Source organism: Tachysurus fulvidraco, chromosome 20, assembly GCF_022655615.1.
Source record: "Tachysurus fulvidraco isolate hzauxx_2018 chromosome 20, HZAU_PFXX_2.0, whole genome shotgun sequence".
In the NCBI taxonomy this organism is placed as follows: domain Eukaryota; kingdom Metazoa; phylum Chordata; class Actinopteri; order Siluriformes; family Bagridae; genus Tachysurus; species Tachysurus fulvidraco.
The window spans coordinates 14,548,631-14,576,439 of NC_062537.1; the positions used below are offsets into that span (position 1 = coordinate 14,548,631).

Consider the following 27,809-nt stretch of genomic DNA (forward strand, 5'->3'; position numbering starts at 1 on the left):
CACAGGGATTTTTTTTTCCACACTGTGAACTGAATGCCTGTTACCTTCATCATGCACGTGAACCAGATATTAAATGTTTATGAGAACCAGGTCAGCACATTTAGGTCCTACATAGCATAGTTACCTTGACAGAAAAAGTAGGGCACCCAAACAGGCCAAGTGTGACACACACACAAAGAATAACACACTTGGCTCTGTAGAATGTTTTGCTGTTTCGGCAGCATTCAGGCAGACAGAGCTGATCCAAAACCATTTCAAACTATCATCCCAGCTAGCCAAAGCTGTACACCCACACAGTACAGAGGGTTTTTGGACACCGTGGCCAGATAAGCGCTACATACCACAACAAAAGAATTGATCGCAGGCCGCAGACACAAAGTCAGCATTTTCTATCTTCAGAGCACGTAGCCAAGCATTACAGCAAGTAAATCACTCTGGTACTTTTGAAACCCACTTAAAGCTCATTTCGGGAGGTGTGAATGATACGATGCCTGTATTCATTCCTCCTGAGCAGGACTGCAGCGTTTATTTGGTGCATTCCAGAGGTTTCTTCAGGTGTGGCACACCAGACCACTTCATGGTAGAACAATCGGTCTGACTGTAAGTCTGATGGGAAACAGCCAGTTACACCTCCGAGCTGACGAGTGAGGACATGCTATGTGTAAAATGTCAGGAAGAGGAATCCATCGAAGAGCCAGGCATGTGGGCTGGGAATGGAAGTTATATAAAACAAGGGATGTGGAAGAAATTCCTAAAACAAAGTCTCATACCATTCCAGAGGGGCATCAGGGGCAGTCGTAGCCTTGCGTGAAAAAATACTCACACTGTGACCATTGTCACACTGCTACAGTAGGCTCTGTTTAAATACGAATGACTGTAAACTTCTAAAATTGGGGCTATTGCAAACAAAAGCTTCATGAAATGACAATACATTGTGTGAGTTTTACAGTTTTACTCAACTATCCATGGTAGAGCAGAAGAAAGAAGTGAATAAACTAATAATGGAAAATTATATGATACACCACAACAGCATATGCTGTTACTCACTATACCTCAATGTCTGCAGGATGTCCCAGAGGTCCGATAAGACCATGAGTAACCAGACAACGTGGTACAATTTGCCAGTCATTCCTTTTTTCCTGTTATTGAGGTTTATTAGATAAGCATTACATCACTGGTTTAATCATTCCCAGAATGCTGCGGAGGCAGAAGTCCATCCCCCTCTGACCCCCAGGGCAGCGTTCCTGTTGGCTGACACAGCAGCTATTGCACCAGACTGAGCTTTTCTCCTTTTTCATCTCTGTCCTCGGTCAACCGTCAAGTGCATGACTATGGTTCTTCCCAGCCGACCCTTACCCTACATACTAATCCCTTTTCTTTAACGTCTACAGCATAACTGTTTTTTTCTTCGAGAGGTGAACAGAGGCTCAAAACCAAATAATACATGCATTTGTGGAATGTGGTATTAATGTTTAACAGCTCAGCCACTTCCTGTGGTAGGCTGGCTGGTTGAAATAGATTGCAGATTTGACTAAGCTTTTTGAAAGTGGAATGTTGTGTGCTTTAGGTGTGGTTTTCTCAATGTGTGTGGGAAGGACTTTCCAGAGAGAAGGCACAATTTAATGACTCAAGAACCATACTGTTCGCTTTATTCGCTCCAGACTGGGACTGAATGATGCAATGGGTCTAGGAGATGAGTTAAAACATAGCAAAAGACTAAAGCTTACTGGCCGTCATGTAACAGTTTTACACTGTTGAGCAGACTTTTAAGATTATTACTTGCCACACTGTACAAGATAATCCCTAAAAAATTGTCTGGAGTCTCTAGCAGACTGTGCAATAACATGTTCACAGCATCAGGCTAAATTCTGATTCAAACTATATTCTGCTTACATCATCAATCCTCCTGATCCACAATTATGAAGACTGCAGGAATGGGGGGGGGGCTTGGGGGGGGGCAACAAATGAGTCAACTAAGTACTTTTTACAGGATTTCATACTGAGAATGTTTTATTGCATTTGTTCTCCCTACAAAAGAAAATCACTTCAAGTCAGTTACTATGGATTAGTGACAGTGTTAGATATACAACATATGCTTATAATACAGAACATATGCTTTGTGGAAAAGCAAACAGGCTTGGTTAATGCACTGCATCTGTTGAATTAGATATCCATTGACATTTAAGCAGTTATACAGTAACTATATATCTGTTATGTTGAGGTGGCCTGAATTTTGAAACACTTGATTGAACATTCAAAGACGCTTCGAAAGACAAGGATACAGTTTCACGACAGAAATCCAAGGAAGGCGAAAAGAGTTAATCGGATATCAACCAAAAAAAAAAAAAAAACAGAACAAAGACACGCCATGCGGTTTTATTCATAGGTGAGGGACATGTTGTGGACAGACACTCCTTCTCTCCCTCCATCATCCTCAAGTCCTTGTGAGTGAGTTCACTGGTCTTTTTCTGATAGAGGGCCAAGAGCTTTGTCAGGCAGGCGCGGGGCAGCAAGCTAGTGCTTTCTCTACGACTTCTGTCAGTAGCAGTGAAAAGAAATCCGGAAGGCAGCGGATCGGCGTTGCTCCAAATTTACTCGCCTTTATAACGAGGGGGTCTCTTCTCTTTAAATGCTGCCAGGCCTTCGAGTCTGTCTTTTGTTGGGATAACCTAAAGGATGGTATATCAGTGTAGTAAAAGTCAGGGTTGTCTTAAGGGGTGGTTAAGGGTGCTTTAAAAAAAAAAAAAAAAAAAAAAGGACAATTCACCATGAACAAAATGAGAATATTTACACAAAACCAACTAGGTCTATAAATAATGTCAATTTGATTACAATGATGGTTTTAATCCAACCTATTCTGTGCATGTAATAATTCATGAATATGTATAGATTTTTAGATCATGTCCTCGATAAATAAGCGGCATTTGTTTGCATAATATTTAAATAGTTAGACTATGTACTGAGGGGTGTGCTTTTTAAAAAAATCAAAATAGCTGTGTTTTTGCTAAGTGAAGTAAAAACATAACTATATTTTACTGCTGTGAAAAGAAATTGCGTGCTTATCAGACCCATGACTTAGCAAGTTTGACTTTCTGTATATTCACAGCATGTGGTTTTGAAATGACGGCATACCTGAGCGTAGCATGCCTCTTCAATGGCTAAACCTGTCGGTAAATCCACCTGAGGGGATGAAAAATAAACAAACGAGGAGTGTAAATAAGCTGAAGCCGAATAACCAGTAATACACGCAGCATTGCAATGCAACAGAATACAAGGCAGTGCAACGTTTATCACTGTTGTTCATAACAACAAGGGGCTGCTTGTCAGCACGCATGGAGGGTTTGTATAACAATATACTGTAGCGTTTTTACATAAAACAGTGTCACTATAGAAACAGTAGCAGTTAACAGTCTCACTTTCTGTAATGGGCACTGATATTTCCCCCTAAAAAAGACTTTAAAATAAATGTCATGGACACTTCCTGTTCATATGCCATGCAGGCTATATAGTAAAGTCTACCTGGTGACAATAGGGATGGACAGGAAAATGACCTTTATAGGTTATCTTGGCATTTTACTGAAATATCCCAGAAATATCTCTAAAGCCCCACTAGACAAATAACCTCACTGTTAAGGACAGCTTCTTCCATATAGCCAGGATCAGTGTTAAAGACCATTATACCATAAGGCTAAATTCTGAGCCTTATTTTATTGCACTATTCTAATACGTTTTTTTTAAATTTTTTTTATAATTCAATTCAATTAAAAGTTATTTGTATAGTGCTTATAACAATTGACATTGTCTCATAGCAGCTTTACAGAACATAGACATAAAACAAAAGGTTAATACAAAGAGTAATATAAAGATTAATACAATACAAAAATGTAAGATTAATATTAGAGATATTTAAATGTCTGAGGTGACTCAGGTGACTTTGGTGAGGAAAAACTCCCTTAGATGGTAAAGGAAGAAACCTTGAGAGGAACCAGACTCAAAGCGGAACCTCATCCTCATATGAGGATGTGCGGCTGCTGATGGGATGACTTTTTGTAGCTGTTAAAATGAAAATGAAAACTGAAAGTTGTTTCGCAGACGTTCCACAACATTAAACATAAACAATAAATTCTTTAATCTATTCTATCCTGGAGAACTAAGTGGACGCATGTGACGATGGACTACAACACTGTATTTGTTTATTTTTAGATATTTCATTGTACATTCTCTCACACACAGTCATGTTATTTACTTCTAATGTTAATTATAGCTACTGTACATTTGTACACAGATATTACCACAACTGCACATCTTACATGTGGTAACATTAAGATTTTAAACCTACTAACCTGGAATATATTGTACAGTTAATATTGTGCTTCATTAATAAAGTACTCTCTACTTTATCATACCATTCTGAAAAAAATGAGCGTGTTGGCAGATAACTGAGGGGTAAGAGAAGTACAAGTAAGACAGTTGATTATTTTCCTATAACAGCATGTCCTGAAGTTGTTTAATCTATACTGAACACACTAAATCTGTTCCCAAGAAGGTCTGAACAAACATGCTCCATGCACATGTATACGTACAGTATACAGAAACAAAATAACGTTTAACCTCAATTATTATAGTAAATCTCCATTATATAATACGTGGAATGTAACTCACAATGGAAGAGCTTTCCAATCTGACCCTCATATATGGAGGGCTATAAATAATGATGATATTTGAGCGTCTGAGACGTAATGCATCGAAAGAAGCTTCTGGATTGTTATAATGCAATTAATGTTCAATAAGCATTAAACTCCATAATGCATGTCCAGCTTTTCACCAAATCCCAAACTGCAACTGCAATCTACAGCATTGCAGGCATTACCAGCTGCATAGTTTCCAAAATATTTGTTGTATTTAAACCCAGTTGCCAAATTCCCTAATGGGGTTTCAAAAATAGGTGCTATGAGAAAAATGACAAAAATGACAACACTTGTCAGGGCATCAGTCTAATTAATGACTTCCTTTGACCTAAAGGCTCCAGGGTGCTGACAGATTGGCCCCTGGGTTCAAGGTGGTGTCATAGAGCAGACTCTCACTGGCATCTAGTGTAGCAGCTGAACCCAGTAGTAGTGTTGCAACTGAGGAAACTCTACATTCATACAACTCAATCAGCATGCGAGTTAGAAGAACCTCAGGTTTAGTCCTCTAACCACAACAAAGAAGACCTTGATCTGATAAATAGTAAAAGCTTATGCTTGAGGCTTTTTCATTAATCATGTCATAAAATGCTTAATACACCACTTGTCTAGTCCATTAGAAGCTTCCAGAGGAAATAAAGACTAGGATTTTATAAAGTTTCCTATTCACAAGTAAAGATATGATTTAACAACCTGTACAATCTTACCTCTATGCCCTGGTTGATGGCCAGCTTGGCCATCCGGACTGCAATCGGCCCCTAAAAGGACAAGCACAGAATGTAATCAGAAAATGCATGCAGCTTCCCTTCCGGACCATTAATTCATTTCACATCCCACCATGTTGGTTCTGACGCAGTGATAAGTATTACGAAAAAGATCTCAAACGATTTCAAATGAATCCCAAACCTAGGTTTTGTTCATTTCATTCTAAATTATTTGCCTTTCCAAATATAACCACAATTGTAGTCATGGTCATTGTAGGAACCGTGGTTGCTTTTTTTTCCTCTTGTACTACAGTGCTATTAAATTATGATTGGCCAGAAGTTTTATTTTCTAGCAGTTGTTATTTTCTGTAACAGCAACTCTGGCAGTACTCAGTAACGCCCATGTATATGACCAAAAAACATTAGATGTACAGTAAAAAGTATGCACAAATAATTCTAGTCCTGTTCCAATCTTTAATGTTATATAGCAAGGGAAAAAAATCATCTAGAAAACAAACAAACAAAATTGTCTTTTTATAATGGGGCATGTGACTATAATGGGGCTCAGAATTCACCAATCATGTTTGAACTCGGGTCAAAAGTTTCCATCAGATGCTTTTCAACAATTTAGTTTTTGATGATTCTGACGAAGACACACTAAATAGCAGCTGTCTTTGTAGAATTTTCTTGACATCATTTTTAGTTTCATCAGACTACTAAAGCCATGGTCTCACAAAGCATGTATATGGGATCTAATAGTTGAATGGTAGGATGAGTACAAAAAGAAAATCTCCAAAACATTAGATGTACCATGGAACAATGTGAAGGTCATGTTCAAAATGTGGAGTAAAATTGGAGCTCCACAGTGACATTACAAGAACAGGATGTCCTTCCAAAATAAGACAAAATTTAGACTTTTTTTTAGGGAGGCTGCCATGTCACCTACAGCAAGAATGAAGGAGCAAGTTATCTACCTTCTCACAGAAAAAAAACAAACATTCAAACATACCTAAATTCTGCAAAAACCATACATGCAGTTACCCCAAACCATGTGGCAAAATGTGTTATGGTCTGACCAAGGAAGAAGTTTAATCATTTCAAAAGATATGTTCAAAATCAAGAAAGCTTGACACCCACATCCAGGGCAACTTACATTTGTATCTCATTTTTAAACAACTGAGCATCTGAGGGTTAAGGGCCTTGCTCAGGGGCCCAGCTTGGTGGACCTAGGATTTGAAATTGTGAGCTTCCCGATCAGTCAAACACCTCAACAATGCAGAGCTTTTAGCCCTCAAGTAGACAGCTGAAACATCTTACCTTCTAGCATTGGAACAGCCCACAGCACAAATCCAAATCAACAAAAGAACAGCTTCAGAATGGATGATCGATAACTTGTGGAATAACAGGTAGAAAAGTGTGCACAGGGGATTATAATCTGACACATCTGGAACATTTTTGCGAGGTAAAGTGGAATAAAATTGCCAAATCAAGAAGTTTGCAGCTTCTTGCCCAGAAAGGCTTTCTCAAACGTATTACGTAATAGTGCACACTTTTGCTCCCTTTTTCCCCTAAAAGATATCGATTTGCTTTTCACCTGAATTCTGTTGTTTGTGATGATCTGAAATGATTTATTTTGGCTTCATTTGTTATTTTACTTTTTATATCCTCTCTAAATGAGTTTTTTATTTTGCCTTCTAAGATTTTTTTATTTTATTTGGGGGGGGGGGGGGGTTGGGAGAGATAGCCTTTTGTCCTTAGTGTGCAAATTGTGCAGCCATATGTCCATCAAGAACTGACACGAGGTGTGCCGTACCTGTTGGTTGAACTCTTGGGCAAGCTCCAGAGCTCTCAGGTAAGCTGCATCACCGCTCTTGTTTTGCTCCACGGCATGGTTAACAAGCCCCAGAGTCTTTGCCTCAGCACCATCAATCACCCGTGCAGCAAAGATCAGCTCCTTAGCCAAAGACACTCCTATAGACCGTGGGAGACGCTGGGTTCCCCCTATGCATGCGCACACACACAAACACACAAAGATTCAGTCACGGTATTTGAAAAAAATTTGGACATTTGAGAGAATCCTACACTAACACAAAGTTCCAATAATAAACAAGAGACTGTCAGACACAATAAAAATATACTGTGTGACCTTTCAGAAAGCAAGTGGACACTCTTGAGAAAGCTCTCAACTTCTGGGATAAGTGAAAGCCGCAGTGTCTTGCTGACATACATATTCACTGAGTCGGCTCCATTACGTCAATGCATTAGCACAGTGAAACTTAAATCCCCCTGCACCTCCCCGAGTTGGATTATTAAGATCATATCAACCTCAAGGATGAGATGGGTTCTTGTTTTCTAGACTCGAGAAATACCCAGTAAACATGACAGGAGGAATTCCAGATGAGACACTCCCTTGTTTATTGACAACGTGGAAAAGTCAGGATTTTATGGTACGTGATGACAGGTCTCTAGCATTATGGACTCCTTCAAGTGCAGGAAAGTTTTATATTCACACTAGAGATATATTTTAAGAATATAATGAAAATAGGCTGATGAGGGGCACAGTAGAAAAGCATTTGCCTCACATTGTCTGTGTCTGCTGAGTAAGATGACAGGACTCTTTCCCCTTGCCAATCAGTGTTACCAATTGCAAGTGCTTGTGAGTAGAATTATCCCGAATAATGTATATATAAAATTGGTTCACTACATTTTTCTCACCTACAGAACCCAGTTACAATACGTTCAATCATTTTTGTATCACAAACACTTCATTTTTTTTACCTTTCAGCTTAAAACTTACCAGTCATGTATGATACCACAGAGGCATAAATCATTAATTTATGTAATTAAACTTTGTTTAATCAGCATTAGAACCAATCAGGTATAATTAATACACATTGCTCATAATTATTGGTGTTAAATTCACTAGATAATTTGCCAAAATGTTTAGATAGCAGTGTACATGACTATAAAGTATATTACACATCCTAAACTCCCAGGAGATCAATCTTCAAAAAAACCCTGACAAATCTAGTACAATGTGAATATATTTGACTTTTTATTTTATTGACATTTTGCATACTAACCTAACCTTAGAGTTGTTAAATGAATTGACAACTGCTTTTTATGACTCGGACAGTTCATTTTAAGCACAGCATTCCTCTCTGGCTGCACACACTGTCTGCTTTTGTTTCGTACGTCTTGAAAGATTGATTAGATTTCATTTTTAGACAGTCATACGCATTTTTACATTGCACAAGTTTTTTTTTTTTTAACATAATGCAATCAACACTGACATCAGCAGCTTACAGAAATAGCAGATCTTCGCAATGTAATTATGAAACTCTGCAGCTGAAACATGTTCATTGAAACTATAACAATAGTGCTAAATGCAATTAGTTCAAATATGAGTGAGAAATTGAAATTTCTAAAGAAAGTACAATGAAAGCTGTGTGTATATAGTTATAGTCCACTTTAACTGCAACACCTCCCAACTTCCAAAGCTAAAGAAAATATATGAGGAAATTCCATATTCCACTGTGCTGCAATGATTATGTGGCAAAATAAAGGCTTCTTCTTCTTCAAATCTTAGATGAGCAACATCAACAACACACCACATTGGGTTTCACTCCTGTCCAGCCTTAAATGAGCCAGATTCACTGAGACTGTGCCCAAGATAACTTCAGATCCTTGTTCTATGCTTAAAGATGTGGAACTTGATGTGGTCTTCTGCTGTTTAAGGTTTAATATGTTGTACATTCCAAGGTGCTTTTCTGTAAATATGCTTATTTGAGCATGCATATATTACACACACACACACACACACACACACACACACACACACACACACACACACACACACACACACACACCATTAGCACTTTCTTATATCGACTGTATGACAAATCTAGGCTTACAGTAACTTCCACTAATTAAGCTCCTTCACCAAACAAGTGCTCTAATTTAGAGTCCCATTACAATCTGTGAGTGGAAAATTAACAAGTCCTTTAATTTAAAACCTGCTCAATATTCCTTATTAGCAAGAATGCTGTAATAAATCATCATAAGGCAAAAATTGAAGCAAAATATATTTTCCTGTAAACAGTAATCACTGTACCATGACATACTGCACTTTCTGTGTCATTGCAGAGAACTTCAGCAGCACCAGAGGCCACATCATCACAAGTTGACCTCAGGTCTTTTGACAGGCTTGCACAACTCTCACCCAAGTTCAGGAGGGGAAAATGTTTACATTTGAAGATGCAGATATGTGTTGCATAAACGCTCAGTGATGAAGCAACCTTCAACTTTCACCACACTACAGACGAACCTTAAGTTCCTGCTTAGTGCCTTGATGATAAATTAAACTAAATCATGCACATCTGGCCACATCTCGCTTCGCTGACAAACAGATTGACTGACTATTGTGTTTGCCAAACTTTTTTTTTTTTTTTTTAAGAAATCTGATGACTGCACTGGATGTTTCCCAGACATTTGTGGAAAAACAAGCTGTAACATACACTCAAAAAAAACAGGAAGGTCCAGAAGTGAATTTTACAGACATGGAAGTTGTTTTTTTTTGTGGCTAAAAAAACAACAAACATGATTCATCTATTAATGTCATTGGCCAAATCCAAAGAAGTCATCTATGAACAGTGGAGTCTTTTTAGCCACACGTACAAAGATATCTAACAAGTTCCAGCAAATGAACTTGTGTCCTTACGCAATGTTGTGTAACCAACAGCTGTTTCTTAACATGGCAGAGATTTTGCAAGAGATTCGAGGAAAACCTTGCATCACAGCCCAGTCAAAGCCAACATGAAAAATGGGCCCATCCTAGTTACAGCATGTATTTGGGAAGGGATTTATTTATTTTTTTTAAATTCATCGTAAAAAAAAAAAAAAGTTTAAGCTTGCCGTCCCGACATGTTTGAGAAAGCATGATATACCGTCAGGGAGGTTGATCTGGAGCTTTGCCTTGAGCTGTTTGGAAATTGTCTGTATGGCCTAGTCAGCAAGACAATTATAAACACACTGCGTTCCCAGAACTGTTCAAAGGCAACCAAGAATAAAGGAGAGTGTCACCTCAGAACATGTCAGCTGTGTAGTTCTGCCACTTCTGAAGAAGGACAGCTCCTGCAACTGAACTTCACTCACTGGCATAAACCTTAACCTTTTAATGCTCTGCACTCAGGCGTGTAAATAAATGTTGTCAGGACGTCTATGGAGATGTTTTAAGACCTTGTGTTAAATAAAAAAAATCAAAAGGCACTAGTCTGAACAGAGCATGAGAGCATACGGCTCCACATTCCTCTTTACGAACAGGTGATGTCATACTGTCTGTACACACACACACTAAACATGCCTCTGATTACAAAATGCCTGGATTTCACTTCACTCATTCCTTACTACACAAGAATCTCTCAGAGCATCCTTAACTCCACAGCACTTTAAAAAATAAACAGCACAGAGTTTACATCATCTATCAGTTTATTGATGTACTGTATGTTCACCGATATATTTCATCATTAAATCATTGACTATGGGCAAGTGGTAGCCAAGTGGTTAAGATGTTTGGCTACCAATCGGAAGGTTTCGAGTTCGATCCCAGGTCCACCAAGCTGCCACAGTTGGGCCCCTGAGAAAGGCCCTTAATGCTCAGTTGCATTAAAAAAATTACTGAAAAAAAAAAACTGAATAAATAAGTAGAAATATCAACATTAATACAAATAAAGAGGTTTTTTTTTTGTTTGTTTTTTTTAAACTCAAATTCAATTTTTTTTGCTAAGGTGGTCATGAGACCATCAGTCTGTTATTACAGCTATGTTTTTTGAACTGGGAAATATGCTGTGTAAAACAAATACAAGCGAGGCTTCCGTACAAAATAAACATGTTTAGCAAAGTTAAACTTACCCACAGACTTTTTTCCCTAGTTTTAAATGAAAATCCACACGATATATTAACTTGAAAGACAAACTCTTCCGTATGACCGGCTCCTATATTAGCTACGCAGAGCATGTCAGATTGTGAATGATGTAATCGATCTTCATGGTCTCTGGCATACGAGCTCCTCCGAGCACATTTAACTTGATGAAAGCTGCCGTGATGGATGACTGCTTGTCACAGATGTTAAGATGATTTGGGGAAAATGGTCAACCGTTCCTTAAAGTAATGTTCCGTAGTTGTATCATACCATCTTTATGGGAGAATATAAAATACTCAATGGCACATTAAACATCAGAAACAGTGCTGGAGTTCATTTAAGATTTTCTCCCACCACTTAGCACATTGACAGCAGAAAAGCAAAGTTAAACAGTGTTTTTATGCTGTGTCACATGAAATCAGCCTACTTTAAATACGTTGTCATCGCTACCCAACCACATACTGCAGATCTATTTTTGGGCTTCCTTTAACCAGTGTTTTCTTTCCTTCTTCTAGCCTTCTGTAACTAAACCTCCTGTTTGCAGTATTCAGTCAATTTGTCCAATTTATTAATTACATTTTCTTGTTAAGTTTTATGTTCAATAAGCCGTGTTACATTTTGTGCCAGAAATTTTGATGATGGTTTTTTAATGGAGCAAGATTAATGTATATAAGAATACATAAAAACCTACAAGACTTGATGGAGATATTACTACTACTACTACTAATAATAATAATAATAATAACGATTCTTCTTCTTCTTATTATTATTATTATTATTATTAATAAAAACATAAAGTCAAAAAACAACTTTTGAACATTATGAATTCTTTCACAACCCTAAGCCCTGGCCACTGTAGCACTACTGTATCATTTGAATATTTAATGATGTCAGTGACATGTGTAGGAAGTGTTATGACATTATATAAAGAATCCACACTCAGAGATGGTGCAATATGATCTGATGTGCAGATGATTTTGTGTGCATGTCAGCAGTGTTTGTATTCTACAGTCTGCGTACCTTATGTATATCCAGAAGATTTCGAAGCAACATTTATTAGATGGCAGATCAGAGCCAAACTACCTTTTGATTAAGCTGCTGAGGGGTTTTGCAATTTTATGCAGGGTGGCATTAAACTTTCAACCTTTTTTTCTTAAAACGTCTGCTGGTCTCCAGGTTATTGTTATGGACTCCACCTCAAATCCAAATTTCTGACATAAACACAAAAGAATGAAATAATCTGGAAAATCTAGAAGGCTGGTACCCAAAATGGTCCAGAAGGATTGAAGACTACATGAGAGGATTTTAAATACCAAACATGATTTTTTTTTTTTTATACAGTGTTGGTGAAGCAGATGGAGATGAACAGGGAAATTTTTATCTTCAATTTTTTTATTTTTAGGCAACATGAATGCAGCATTTCTCGGGTTCTCAGACTTATGTGACGGCTAGTAATGTTTCAAAACAAAATTTTCTATATTTCATTTCATTAATTTTATATGAATAAAACAACCCTTAAGTAAAAAGAGTGACCAATCAAGTATGTTTATGTAGGTCTATGTTTATTTAAATAAAAAATAAAAATAAAAAGGTTTCTCTGGAACAATATTCCAGATTGGGAAGGGAATAATGTATGAAAAACGTCTTCCACTTGCTGAGTTGAGTGATCATTGGGACTAACAGTAGGGCTGCTTGAGATCCTCAGGATGGAGTATACTGCTGTAGGAGATCAGTAAGACACCTACTGTTAAACCTTTCAGAGCTTTAAAACACCATAAGCAGGATTTTGTATTCAGTGTAGATCTTAAAATGGCAGTCCATGCAGATTGAATATCATACTGGTTATGAGTTCTGAGGTCCTATTCCTGGAAAGAACGGAGCTACTAGCTGAAGCGTACTAAGAAAGAGTCGATACCTATTATTAGTTTTCACCCGTCAGATTGTGACTAAATTTAAAACTGCTTAATAGCCAAGTATTGCCTTAATTGCCATGTTGTGAGGTAAAGTCAAAGGTCTAGCGTTCCCTTAGGCTTAAAATAAAACTACCTAGTTCTTTCCGGTCAGCTGCAGTTTGTAACAGCTGGTATTATGTTCAGGACGAGAGTATCCTTTAAGAAAAGGCTACCTACTGAAAGAGAAAAAAACAAACTTTTTGTGAGCCACTGTTTGTAGCCCTGCTGAGGATCTGGGCCAGATGACCAGTGGTGTTGGAAGAAACAAGAAGTAGGTCAGTGGATTGGTGTCATGTTTCTGTGACAAATCAGTGTACAATCTTTAAATGTTTACCTCAATTATGTGGAAAAGCTTGACTCAGTTCTTTATAAATGAACTAATGTGCCCTAGCAATCTCATAATCTGCTGGCTCAGTGTGACTAAGCAAGAGAAAATGAGTTTGGTCACTAAACAAAAAAGTACTATCGCTGTTTTCCTTAGAATATTTAAGCTGAGTGTGAGATATGACTTGTGTCAATTGAAGTGGGTTCCGTCTAAATGTAGATTCAGGTGCCCTTTGTTTTTCTTTGTGTTTTGCCTGGAGGAAAAGGCTTGTGACATTTCAGCTCTTCCTGTGAGTGAACACTTCCCCAGGGAATTTGTATTAAGTGGTGCCATAATATATAGCATTTTACCTGCAGTCTTACAAGTCAGACATAAAACTTCACTGGTGAGTCTGGTAAGTTATGTCAGGAAAGAGGTTTTCACACTGGCAGCTTAGTCTGAAACAGAGCACAGTTTTCATGGTTTGAGTTCATTTGCACTGGAACTGTGCCACGTTTCCCATGAATTTAAACATCAAACTCATAATTATACGGTGTGAAAACCGCCTAAATGTGACTAAAACTGCCTGCATTCACAGACTGAAATGGCAGCCAAACAAAAACCTTTCCATATAACCACACATTTACAGCATTTGGCAGATGCCCTTAACCAGAGCAACTTACATTTTTTTCATTTATACTTGCAGTTAAGGGGTTAAGGGCTTTGTACCAAGGTTCGGCAGTGGCGACTTGGAGAACCAGACGTTAACTCATTTAAACTCACAACATTAAAATCGGTAGGCCAATGCCTTAACCACTGAGCTTCCACTCACACCCAAAGACTTTATTCTGAATCTGTACTTTTAAAATCTTGAATAAAACTAAGTTTTTTCCAGTCCTCTAACTATACAAAGACTATAACCTGAAACTACATATACAATGAGGTACAAAAATCCTGATGATCCTGTAGCCTGTGGCCAGAAAAGCACACCAGAAATAATGGATATGCATTGTCTATTACTCACCTACAAGGGAAGGTCATCATGAAACTACACTGAAACAACAGAAAGCCAGAAAGTCCATGAATATGTGTCATCGGAAGTGCACTCACTGACCAGGTGAATTTAAATCATTATAGGATTTGTGGTGTTAAAGATTATATATAAAAATTCAATTAAGACAAATGCTCAGAGGTTTCCCCATTGGCTACCCAACAAGCTAAGACTTCAGTCTGAACAGTTATAAACTGACTGAGTATTATAAATATCATCATCTCAAAAATAAGAGAGTTTCATTTCCACGAATCCGTGTGCGATTGCAGAAGTGTGACCACAGAAATATTTAAAGCCTAATAAAGGAACATTTCTATTTCCCTCCTAGTCACACGGATAACAAGGAATTCGTTCAGAACTCAGAGAGTGGGTTTGCAAATAGAGGTCTTGCACATTCTGATACGGCATTAGACTTTAGAAAGAGAGAGAGAGAGAGAGAGAGAGAGAGAGAGAGAGAGAGAGAGCGAGAGAGAGAGCTAGCGAGAATCACTGATTAATGCAGCTATCTGTTCAGCTACTGTACACAAAGCACAGATGAGGAAATGGGTTCACATTTGCAGTTTCACATACATTATCTTATCAGCTCCAACAACTCAGAACTTGCACACTATTCCTCAGAAGTGTGTGAGTCAGTTCATCGAAAGCACTGGGTAGCAGAAATAACATTTCAAAATACACCAGATGGACGACTATCGGGAAGGCAGTCTTTCCCAAGCAGAGAGCGGCTTGGACACCCTTGTTTTTTATTTAAGAAAACCTGAAGAATGAATTTTGCAATCATTTATCTAAATCTTTATCTCTATTTTTTTTAATCCAGACACGGATTATGCTGCTCCGAGTATATTGATAAAAACTAAAGTATAATTAGTCTCATTCAAAGAAATGCTTCTTGGTTACTATATTCAAGGTCAGAGGAAGGTGGGGAGCGAGTTTGAAAAAGAAAAAGAACCTAGAGCACCTAACCAATGCCGACAAGGAAATAGTAGAACATGACGTACTCTGGCAATTGCTTATATGGTAATGACAATAAAACTCTGTTTATGGTCCATAAAAAACAAGTCATATCTTCACTAGAAGACCACCATTCTCTAGTATTAGCCTTTCGACATTGTTATTTAAAAATTTTATAAAAAGAAAAATCAAGAAATAACCTCATCTCCACTACAGCACATACAATATCTTCCAGAAGTAATGGCACCCTTCTAAAAACAAACAAACAAACAAAAAAAAAAGCACAAATTTAAAATAGTGCTAATAAAAGTTGATATTTGGTACAATTGAAACAAATTTATTTGAACGACTACTATTTTTTTAAATAATAGTATTTACTCTCAAAAAAGGGCAAATAAACAGATTTATTTTCCAGAATTATATTTACAAAACTTAAATTCTATGTAAATAGATACATCCTGAGGCTGATTCACTGGAACATATGCTCATAAACACTGTAGGATTTAATACTATTTATCCACCAGGAATATATTTACACAAGTCAAACAAGTTGTCATTCATGAAAAAAGATATTTTTTATTTGCTCTCTTCTTACTGCAACTCTGTTGTTGCCATTAAACATGCAGCTGGAGTTTATAAATACGGATTTCTCTCAAATAAAATCACCCATTACTATAGCAGAGAGAGGTTTTTTAAAAAAAGACAAAAGAGTCTGATGCTTGTTGACACGCACAAATCAGGTAATGGATATAAAAAAAACAGACAAAATCAAGGCCATAACAAGATGTTTCTTGAATCTGATACAGTTACAAATTTCCCAAACAGTGAGGAGGATGGTGAAGAGAGCGTAATCAGTTTTATAGTATCTTATTCGACTGTTAAACAGCATTGTAAGAAAAGCGTATTGTGAGATAATCTGTAATAGAAATTGTGTGTTGTTGTGATCAGTTAAGACCAAGAAAAAGGATGTTATCTACTGTAAAATATGCAGGTGAATCTGTGGTGCTTTTCGGATTTAGGACCCATCTCCCCAAAAAGAAGAATCCTTGCTGCCTCTGCAAGAAGGTTCAGACTTAGATAATAGATAGATTATTAGCCATGGATGAAGCTTTAAACGAGTTGATCCAAACATACTTCCCAATGAACACAAAAATGGTTAAGAATTATAGTTTTGCAATACCCTTCCCTGTAAGCCAGCAGTTTGATTTGAAGATGGAAGTCCACCTGTACAAACCTAAGTATATAAAGGAGTGTTGCAAGGATGAATAGACGAAGTGCATCATGCCAAATAACAGATTTGCTGTTGTCATTCTTTCCAGAAAAGAGATCACAAAATGTTTCTTGTTATATGTGATATTCTTTTATATATAATATTAATTCTAGATTGCAATGTACATGCCCCATGTGCCTGTACAAACTCATCAGCTCCTGGCATGCTAGCAAATGATGGCCAAGCCCATGGTCTGAACCTACTCTCATCATGCCAGCCATTCTTAGACCTTAGTATGAATGCCAATCTTCTGGGAAAGAGGCTTGTGTTGGCAAGATGTTGAAAGAGCAGCAGTGACACCATGTTAAAGTCATGAAGGCCCTCAATTGCTAACAGATATACCCACACTAGACAAAATACCACACCGGGCAATGGAAACATTACGACAAGCTGCTCAGTCATAAGTGTACTTCGGAAGCTAATAATAAATTCCTTTTAATGGTGTTCTCATTAAATGCGTATCACGGTACAGGACTTTTTTGTTAATGAGTTGGTGTTAAAAAAAAAAAAAAAGAAAAGTAAAAAGACATAACACAAATATGGCTTTTTTTTGCACAAGACAGAGACAGTAGTTTCAGTTTGTTCACCACAGTGTGCGCAATTTTCCAAACATAACTAACCACCTTGTCCTTTGTTCTCCAACCTTCCTCTGTCTGCAATTGGTTGTTTGCATCACTGCACAGAGTGTCAGTTGGAACCAGCAGGTGGAACATGTTTAAGGGAAAACTTGATCATTCTTTGCTAAATAAACCACAAGTATACCGCATTCAGGTATCTGTTAAAGCTGCATGCTATTATTTAGTTAGTTTCAATACTAGGGATTTTTATACCAAGGTCCATAATTGGTGAAGTCTTTTTTTTTTTAACAAATATAAAACAATTTAAAACAGCTTTGAGAATGCACAAACTATTTCAAATATATCTTGAGGCATCAGACACACACACACCTTGTATAGCTCATTCAAGACTTCCAACTCTAAAGAAATAACAACACTGAAAATGCTCTAGCACCTTATTATCCAAAGTATTACACTTTAGACCACTTTGTAAAAAGAATATACTGTGATTAAAACACTTTCTATTCACAGTAACACACACACACACACTCTCAAACTGTTTCCGGGTATGAAACTAGGGCATTAGGGCACATTTTCCAACAAAAACGTCATTCAAGATACGCGACTCTAGACTTATACTCAAACAAAGCTGATAAGTATCCAGTGAAGCCAGGATTGCATTAGCGGGAAGTGAGCAATGTAATTCTTTGCCCTTGGTAGGAAAAGCAATGACTGAATTCTTTTATTAACTCAACTTATTAGATCACTCATATGAGTCTAAATGGAACTTTACTGAGACTTTTCTTGCTGAGAGGAAAATCCAGCAGCAGTAAATAGGTGGCAAAAAGGCCTACTGGTTGTTGGTGGGAGACAAGACCCTTCTCTGGTTAGTAACAGCTGTGGGATGAGGTCAAGGAGAAGACAGAAATGAACAAAAGAGAAGAAGGACAGAAAAGAGAGAAATGATGCTTGGCAGTTTTCTCTTTCAGAGGATTGCGCTTAATAACAGGTCAGTGAACAAATTCATTCCAGAGAACAAAACTGCTCATCTGTCAAAGGAAAAAGGTTTTCTGCTAATATCTTGGTCTCGCTCTATTTCGAGAGAGCCAGAGCATGTTGAATAAGATGCAAAAGGCTGAAGCTGTGCCAAGTCCCTGGTGACCCAGTTACATCCAAGAGAGAAACTGTGGGGCAATGGGCGGCTTCACTGGCTTTGCTTGTGAACTAAAAATGGACAGCAATATTTCAGTGTGTCTAGTGCAACCCATAGCAACTAGATCTATGTTCTGATGTATATTTAGTGAGTGTGTATACAAGATCACAAGTTTAGCTCTGGAGGAATTAGCTGTTTCATGGCAACAGAGAAAGAGAGAGTTAAACTAAAGCTCTCGAGTGTCACGATGGAAACGTGATCACCTTATCATTAAGTGATCGAGCGCTTGAAGCCTAAAGATGCTACAGAGTGGCGAAGAGACAAAGAAAGCAAAATTGGCTGGATGGGAGAAATAATGGTGTAGTTAGTGCTGTTCAGATCTGTGAAGATGCATGAGAAGAAGTTTGATAATCTGGCTTCACATGTCTTGGAGATGCTACACTTCAGTGTCCATTGATGTTAGCACATTAGTGGGTAAGATTTCAAAATGATCAAACTGTGAAAGAAAAAAAACAAGGTCATATCCTCACCTATGGTCACAAGCTGTGGGAAGCAACTTAAAGAAAAACATTGACTGTGCAGGTGGCTAAAAAGGAGGAAGGACCTGCTGGAGGGATTATATCTCACAGTTGGCTAGAGAATGTCTGGGGATTTCCCAGAAGGATCTGGAATCTATAGCCAGGGATAGAAATGTCTGGGCTGATCTATTCAGCCTGCTGTCACCACTACCAGGAAGTGCTAAAGGAAGTCGAATGAATGAAGAAAACGAATGAAGCTCTCTAGGGTTAAATTCCACAGTGCTTCCAAGCTTTTTTCAGGATGAATAATTAAAATGCTACATCAACCTGTTCTTGGAAAATGCTATATATTATGGCACCACTTAATATAAATGCCCTGGGGGAGTGTTTGCAAAAAGTTAGAGCTGAAATGTCACAAGCCTGATCCCCCAGGCGAAACACATAGAAAAACAAAGGGCACCTGGATCTACATTTAGACGGAACCCACTTCAATGGAACGTGTATCGCCATAAGCCTAATTAAAACATGACACCTTCCCTGACATTAACATCATCACTCTAGAAAGCAGCCTCTGAGGATCACTGGCCTTTTCACTCTAATAAACACAAGGCAGGGGTCCCATGTTCAGCCTAAATCCATTAAAAGTCTCATACTGTTGAATGTCATCTCCATGTAATCGCGTTACAAGAGTGTGTTCTCAGGGACCCTAAGCACAAAAGGAGTAAATCACACCTCATAATTATGACCGCGCAACATGTGGCTGTGAATAATTTTTGTTTTCTTTGTCCTCTTTTCCTAGTCTTGATGCCAGTAACAGATAGCTCTCTGTCTGTTGGCTTGTTATATTTTTATTTTTGGAATGAGGTGACAGAAGCAGTAATCTTGTTTTATTAAAAAATTCCTTAGATAATGCTTAGCAGCAGACATTGACTGACCCATTCCCTCCAAACCCACCATGACCTTGTGGTACCAGTGTTTGGTTTGCTGTTGTAAACTTCTGACAGTTCAGCAAACAATGACAGCGATGTTACACACAGACTGTGGAACGAAGATCATTTTCGTGAAGGGACTCTGCAGGTTAATACGATCTATTTTAGCATTCTGTTTCCAGTAACATAGAAAAATGATACACTACATTTTATATAAATAAACACTAACCACTATGTTATATTAACCACACATTAGCCACCACTATTAACGGCTACACTAGTTACACCTGTACACAGTCATGTAGTTAATCGTCTTAACCCACATACGAATGGAATCAATCTCAGTGACTTTGACCATGCCTGGTGCTGGGTGGAGAAATTTAAAAACTACTGATCTCCTGAGATTTCAATGCAAAACAGTCCATAGTTTACAAAGGAGCCACAAAAAGTGGACAGGATTTATATGAATGGAAACACCTTTGATAAAGCAAAAAGAAATTACTTGGGTGTTTTTTAGGATGACATCACTGTACGTTGTTCATTGGATGAAAACTTGTACAACGGCTCAAAGTTCTTTTAAACTTAATTTTTACATGCTGAGGATAATAGAACAGTGAAAATTGGACAGACACTTGCCTACTGACTGCATGCCAGGCCTTCTCACCTTATATCAGTGTATGACATCACTAATGTATTTGTGACAGAATGGGAAATCCCCATAGATGCATTTCAATATCTGTTGGAAAGCGTGCACAATAAGTGCAATAATACAATAAAACAGCCAAAGGGGAAACTAAATCTGGAACAGGATGTTTAAAAAGAACATGTAGGTTTGATTGTTTTGTTGTCTACATACTTTTGACCATATAGGGCCTTTTTACACCTGGTCACTTCATGTGTTTTCTCTGATCTGATAACTATCTGATTTGTTAAAACTGTTCCATTTACATTAGTCCACATAAATGCGTCTCGGCGAATCGGATATCAATCCGATCTTTCTACTCCCGCCCAATATGCAAATATATTTTGCCTCATTTCCGGGGTAACTGAAATGGAACATGCTTTGGTGTGTGCGGTTTTCAGAATGCAATCAAAAAGAAGACGAAAAAACTTATGATGGTTATGCTACAAAAAACAGCATTTAAAGTTTGCTGCGTTTTTGCTGGAAGCAGCAGTGCATTTTAAGAACGCACAAGACACCTGGGTGAAAGATCACCAGCGAGTGACGCACTTCCGTTTAGGAGGAGTATAGCCTGATGTATGTGGCTTGAACAACCACATTCATTTACACCTGTCCAGTTTCACCTGAAATGCGTCCCAGACCACCTCCTGAAATGGTTTGAATGATTGGATTTATATCCGTCTCGAAAACGTTTCGGAGGGCATTTACAGTACACCTGGTGTAGCTATCCGATCACAAAAAACGCATGAAGTGACCAGGTGTAAAAAAAACCTCATAGTGTAACTCAAATAATCACTCACTGCAAACATGGTCTGCAGAAAATCACCTCTCAGAATGCACAACAAATTCAACCTAGCATAAGCAGCAGAACAGCAGAGGGGAGTAGCTGTTTGTAAAGAACAGATATTGGGAGCACAAGTTCACAAAACTGGACAGCAGGATGACTGGGAAAAAGCCTGACTCGATCCAAAATACATGTTACTGTCAAAAGTTACTGTGATCACATTTCCCCCCTATCGTATGTTTGCTGTGAACATTAACTGAAGCTCTTGACCTGTATTTTCATTATGTAAAGCCCTGTTCAATACATAAACCATGCCTAATAAAAAAAAAACATTATTTTTCCATTTTGATGCATGACAGTTTATAATACAATACATACCAAAAGCCAAATATTTACTTGACTTGAACACTTTCATTGACTTAATTTGTAAAAAATAATTAAATACTGAAACACAAGCTTCTTACCTGCACCTGGAATGATGGCTAGTTTTGTTTCAACCAGTCCCATTTTAGCAGAAGTAGCTACACAGAAATTGAAAAAGAAAAAAGTATGATGACATTATAATTTCCTCCATATATATTCAGCACCTCCATAATCCCATATTTGGCCTCTCCAAAAATTATTCATAGACATAGTATATTATGTGAAATTTAATTCTGCCCAGGATGATTTAGAAATAGCAATACGCTGGTGATAACAAGAATGAACTCTAAAATAGATATATTTATAACACTAAAGAAATTAACATGTGCTTTAAGGAGCATCACTGATGAGTGTGAACACATATGGTGTAATTTCTGTTAAGTGGGATATGTGCTAAGGCATCATAAGCACATTTCCAAGCCCAAACTTGGGTGTGTGAGATGAGAAAGCAAGACATCTGCTCACTGTCAGTGCAATATGTGGGTGTTAACTCACTCTCTCACACACACAAACACACACACACACACACTTACTCACACGGAAAGCTAAAGTGGCACCTTTACTATCTGTGCTATTTTGGATTCTAACACACAGACGGATGACAAATTAAAAGCAAAACCAACAAAATGTGTCTTAAGGTGTTAGGCTACCACCAGCAACACCATCACACACCATCCTGACACAGATTCTACACGACCAACATACAACGTATAAGCTGTACAATGATCACCATTCATACAAAAGATATTCCCTGTCTGTGTTTGCATGATGTTGATGGAGAGCACTATCTAACACGTCATTTTAAAATCTCCCATGATTGCTCAATTTGCTTGAGTTCGGCTGACTGTGACAGCTACAGCGTATAACTTACATTATTTTCATCCTCATCAAACCATTCGGTAAGCCCTCGTACCCTGTGCACAGTAACAGGACCATCTAGAAAGAGACTACACCCATCATCAAAAATAAATGCCATCTATGGCAATACAGCCCCAGGTTTTTCCTTCAGTTTGTCACCTTGTCTGTATGTAATCTTCAGAAGGATGAGAGAATATAAGGTGTAAAGTTGCTCTGCTCTGTGTGGAAATCTCTGTGTTGCTCTACTTGGAAATATACTCACAATCGTCAATAATGCTTTTATATTCAATCATCAGTGGATGTGTATTACCTGCTATTCTTATATCACAGGCCAGAGCCATCTCAAGTCCTCCTCCCAGCGCTGCTCCATCTATAGCTGCAATTGTCGGCATGGGGAGATTACCTAAACCCAGACGGAGGAGTATTATTTATAGCATTAGAGTTATTGTATTAGAAATGTAATACTACACTAGGCAGAATGGCATGGTAGTTATTCGGTGCACTCTCACAATTCCTACGGCTGACATTTAAGCCAATATTAGTACACAACTGTCTAAGGAGTAAGAAAGCAAAACACTACTTAAAGTCCAGATTGGTAAACAGACAAAATGACAATTCAGCTCACTTTCATACTAGAGTTATTACACAGTCGTTATGATACCGTAGCATGGAAACCCTGTTGTGTAGTTCAGCTAGGGATTATAAATTTCACTCTCAATATTGATATAATTCTGTTTATCTTTTTTTTTAACTCTATGTTGATATCAAAAACCACTGTTTAAATTTAATCTACTTTAGCAAAAGCCTCTCAAACCCGGGCAACTTAATAATACTCTAACTGAGGATAAAATAAAGGTTAGCTAATCCTCCACAGTTCATTCAGCATTTAATAGAGCAGATCACACTACAATGCTGTTTGTTGAATGCTCAATCCTGTCTGGTCAAAAGGTGTTGATTCATTTTTAATCAGCTCTTTACTATAAATCTTTATTATTTCTATTGTGACACCTTATACAGTTAACTGTACAGTGGAAACTCTAGACAAATGGGTTACATGGGTTATATCTGGGAAAATTTGCTGCGATAAATTTATTTCACATTATATGAAAGGAATCTCCTGTGTCAATACTTTTTTTTTTAATTCATTATCTGTGGTTTCTCTGTAAAATGACCAGCTGCAATCATTTGTTTACATCAAGAAAGACAGAAAAAGAGCTGCTATATTTTAAGTGATAACAGGAACTAACAAGCAGACAAATTACAACATTAAACTATAAAATAAACAAATAAATAAATAATAAGTATGAGTAACTGTACAACTACACAGTTGTACACTGCTATATATTCTTATCAGAAAATAATCACACCATCCCATCACTGTTTATTGTACTTGTTTCCGAGGTAAAATATAAAATAACCTCCGCAGCTATGATCCTCCCGAAAGCATATATAAAATATAGTTCTCATGAAGCCATGAACACGTTTATGACTGTTGGCAGGTAAAGAAGAGCTACACCTGGTCCACACTCTGGCAGATGTCTCCTAACGAGCAGAATAAAGAGACATGTGCTTCCAAGCCATTTCCTGGAGCAATAAATAAAATCTGCACAACATCTGAGCGGTCTGTCATTCATCACTCTAGGATAATAGATCTATGAAACAGTTTGTCTTACTGAAGCAATGTGCTGTACACCCCTTCCAATTTCACAGGATGTCAAGTGATGCAATTAAACATGATTCTACTTGACCTTGCTTAGATTAATAGTAATGTAACATAGCTTTGAAGTTAAGCTCTTTTTGTGCATGGTCTGATTGAGCTATTACGGGAATGTTGTAGGAATTTAAAGCAGAAGCAGATATTTTGAGAATCTTATATTGAAATAAATAAATAAGTAAGTAAGTAAGTAAGTAAGTAAGTAAGTAAGTAAGTAAGTAAGTAATTAAGTAAGTAAGCAAATAAATAAATAAATAAATAAATAAATAAAACTGGAGACAAACTGCCTCTAGATTATTCCCACATTAAACACTTACCAAGTGTTTCCTGTACCAAGACAGGAAAGTGCTCTTACAATGTTGCTGAATATAAACTACGTTCATGGTAAACAAACAAATGGAAAAATGTGAAAGCAAAACAATTGATTTTTAGTTTTTTTTAAAAACTCACATCGAGATACAAGCATTACTTATTGCCATAATAGACAACCTCTGGGCCTTCATAGGCATATCATAAAAGAGTCAGTAAAAGTGAATATTTTACACTAGCAAGACTGTAACCCTGCATTGTTTTAAATCATCAAACCGTTTTACTGAAAGGTGAGAAGTTATGCTAATAAAACTCATACATCATTTCATTTTAACAGAAAACTGTTAAATTAACAACTGCGATTGAATTGATTCATTTTATGCAACAACAGCTAAATAGTATCAGGTATTATAATATCTTAACATAAATGGACATCATTTTTGATATGGTGTTATTGTATGGCCTTTTTTTTTGCTTGATATCAGTCAAAGGTCAAGCTGAAAGTTTCACAACATTGATGTTGTTAATTTAGTGTGGTATAAGAATAAAACAATTCATGGTGTAATGTGATTGGATAATAAATCAACTTTAGAATAGTTACTCAGCTTTGCACTAGCACACATATCAATGGTCCTTGTATTTTATTGTTCAATAAAAGTGGGTTTTATGGTTGTAAATGACACATATTTCTAGTGTACAGGTGGAGATATTGTTTGGTAGTTATGTTTACACAAACCAACACACATGTAGATAAATGAAAAATAGCAAAATAACATTATACATGTGTAAACACAAAAACTCTTTACTAACATGGTTAACAGTTGGAAATTGACATAATATATATTATTCAATCAAGGAACAGTACTCAGTGACTTCAGCATAACTTACTTACCTAATTCTGTAATAAGAGCCCTGGCTTTAGAGACAAAAGGCCCAACTTCACTCTGATGCATTTTTGCTCGTTCTTTCAAGTCAGCGCCTGTTCAAGGAAAAGCATGAAGCCATTAGAATAGCATTGGAACAGTTACAGTTAACGCACTAATAATAAAAAACTAAGCACTATACTAAACTAATCGACAGTGTCAACCTTTAATCAGAGCTGAAAATAAATATGAGGTGCCATTCCTGAACAAAAAAAAAACTGTAATAAACCTAAATTAAAATACCTGCACAGAAGACTCCAGGCACCATGCTGCACAAGATGACAGAACGCACCTTATTGTTCTTTTTCACGGATTCAACAGCTTCAGACATCTAATGGAGCACATCATATGCAATTCAATCTCATTGACTAACAAGAGCAACAAGTGATACAAAAAGTAAACATATAATAGACCTACCTCCTTAACAAAATTTTTACTGATAGCATTTTTAGCTTTCGCTCGATTAAGGCCGAAGACGACGATCCCTAAAATACAGAAGAGTGAGCAAAATCCGATCATTGTTTCAAGCAATCAAAGGCACGTAGCTTTTGGGGTATTATAAAGTTTAGCATTTCTAAGACAACTCATGAACTCTGATACTTTATTTTAAGAATAGAATTATTATTCGCAAATTTATTTCTTAATAAGATTTTTTTTTTTCACTTGGTGCATCCTGATTCTCCTCCTTCATACACAACAAGAAAGGAATTCTAAGGAATTCTTTTTATGGCTAAAGGGTGTTAAAGCACTTGGAACTGTTCTGATAGGAAAACCCTTTGTTGAACAAACCATGATAGAAATAGCTAATAGAAACAGTAGAAGAGGGTCCAAAGTTAGAGTCAGTAGACGTAAAGCACCACTGGTACCACGAGCAAACATGGCAGCTCTCAGATTTAAACTGAGTTTTGGTTACATGCATTCTGATCATGCATGACCGCTGTAGCAGCTCAATGGTGCAGCAGGTAGAGCGGTCATCGCTCACAGCTCCTGAGTTTGGATTACTCCCAAAGTTCCTGTGGGTTTCCTCTGGTTCTCCAGTCCCAAAACATGCCAATAAGTGGACTTGCTATACAAAATCAACCTAAGTTGTGTACGAGTGTTCACGATACCCTGCAGTTAACTGGGACAGACTCTGGATCCACTGCAACCCTCACTAAGATAAAGCAGTTCCTTAATGAACGGATCGACGCGTGAATAAAGACACTCAAACATAAAGACACCTTTGCAAGAGTAAAGCCTTAAAAGCAAAACTTTTCATATTATTGTTCATCTTCAATGGAAATCTTTAGTAAGCAATTTGGTATTATTGTGTTTATTTGTATATTTATTCAGGATTTAGTAAATGTCTTGTGAGAACAGTAAACAGCAGGTCAACCAAACTCTCCAGTGACACTCAATGAGATGGGCAATGCGTCACCATAACAACCTGAAGGTTGTCGCACATTTGCACATTTACACATTTTAAAGCTCAAAACTGCACCGGGTTCGTCTGTTGCCTTACGCACCGACATTTAACCGACCCTTAACGCCTTGTTTCCACCCTTAACACCGTGTTTTGACGTCTACCTGAGTCATCTCCGTCCAAAAACCTAACGCTCAGGTCATTAGCATCGGAGCTAAACTTCCGCAAGCCGCCACTGGATACCCGGCACGCGCGTCCACCACTTCCGGCTGCAGCACGATGCATAACATCTTGAAACGTGCAAAATGAGTGAATAGTCATCGAGCTTTGGGGTCGGAACGTCTGAAAAACGACTCTAGACCCCACGAGAAGCGCCATACCGCTTCGTTGCAGTGTGCGTGCGTGTATTGACTTTCAACTTTGAACCATAAGTGACGTGTTTACTAGTCACGTGACACGAGTTCGCGTGGATACCCCCCCTCCTCCTCCTTTGACGCATCCAAAACAGAGAACTATCCCAAACACGTCCACTGTGGGAGACGAGTGCACTGCCTAGGGCGTAATAACCTTTATATTAACGCATTACATAGTTACATAGTGAGTGCACTTAATACACTGCTGTTTCTGATTCTCAGTAATTCATTTATTTTGTCATTTCAATTTCCTCTGTTTATGTGTTTATCTTAATGACGCAACATCCTGTGAATATTATAGTTATAT

The 27,809-nt window shown here is 37.6% G+C and overlaps 1 protein-coding gene across 2 annotated transcripts; it reads right to left on the bottom strand.

Moving 5' to 3' along the window:
• Nucleotides 1-1,978: 1,978 nt before the first annotated feature.
• auh (AU RNA binding protein/enoyl-CoA hydratase) lies at nt 1,979-27,530 on the bottom strand. 2 transcript variants are annotated; one of them, XM_027141052.2, is made up of 10 exons: nt 27,254-27,522; nt 26,105-26,172; nt 25,931-26,018; nt 25,657-25,743; nt 23,052-23,144; nt 21,925-21,981; nt 7,203-7,390; nt 5,393-5,443; nt 3,133-3,180; nt 1,979-2,669 (listed from the first exon to the last, which is right to left on the bottom strand). In XM_027141052.2, exons 1-10 carry the CDS (start codon nt 27,465-27,467, stop codon nt 2,592-2,594), a joined length of 972 nt encoding a protein of 323 aa, XP_026996853.1. In that variant the 5' UTR covers nt 27,468-27,522; the 3' UTR covers nt 1,979-2,591. The 2 variants fall into 2 exon arrangements, 1 of the variants encoding a protein (XP_026996853.1); XR_007138779.1 differs by lacking the exons at nt 1,979-2,669; nt 3,133-3,180; nt 5,393-5,443 and adding an exon at nt 11,300-13,028 and having other exon boundaries at nt 7,269-7,390; nt 27,254-27,530.
• Nucleotides 27,531-27,809: the final 279 nt, after the last annotated feature.

What these genes read in the sequence shown, in the direction of transcription:
- auh (XM_027141052.2), bottom strand. Translation starts at nt 27,467, where the DNA reads ATGGCGCTTCTCGTGGGGTCTAGAGTCGTTTTTCAGACGTTCCGACCC. An exon ending in GTAAAAATTTTGTTAAGGAG is followed by an intron (nt 26,019 to 26,104) that starts GTAGGTCTATTA and finishes GTGCTCCATTAG; the next exon opens with ATGTCTGAAGCTGTTGAATC. An exon ending in CCCAAGAGTTCAACCAACAG is followed by an intron (nt 5,444 to 7,202) that starts GTACGGCACACC and finishes TTGTCCTTTTAG; the next exon opens with GGGCCGATTGCAGTCCGGAT.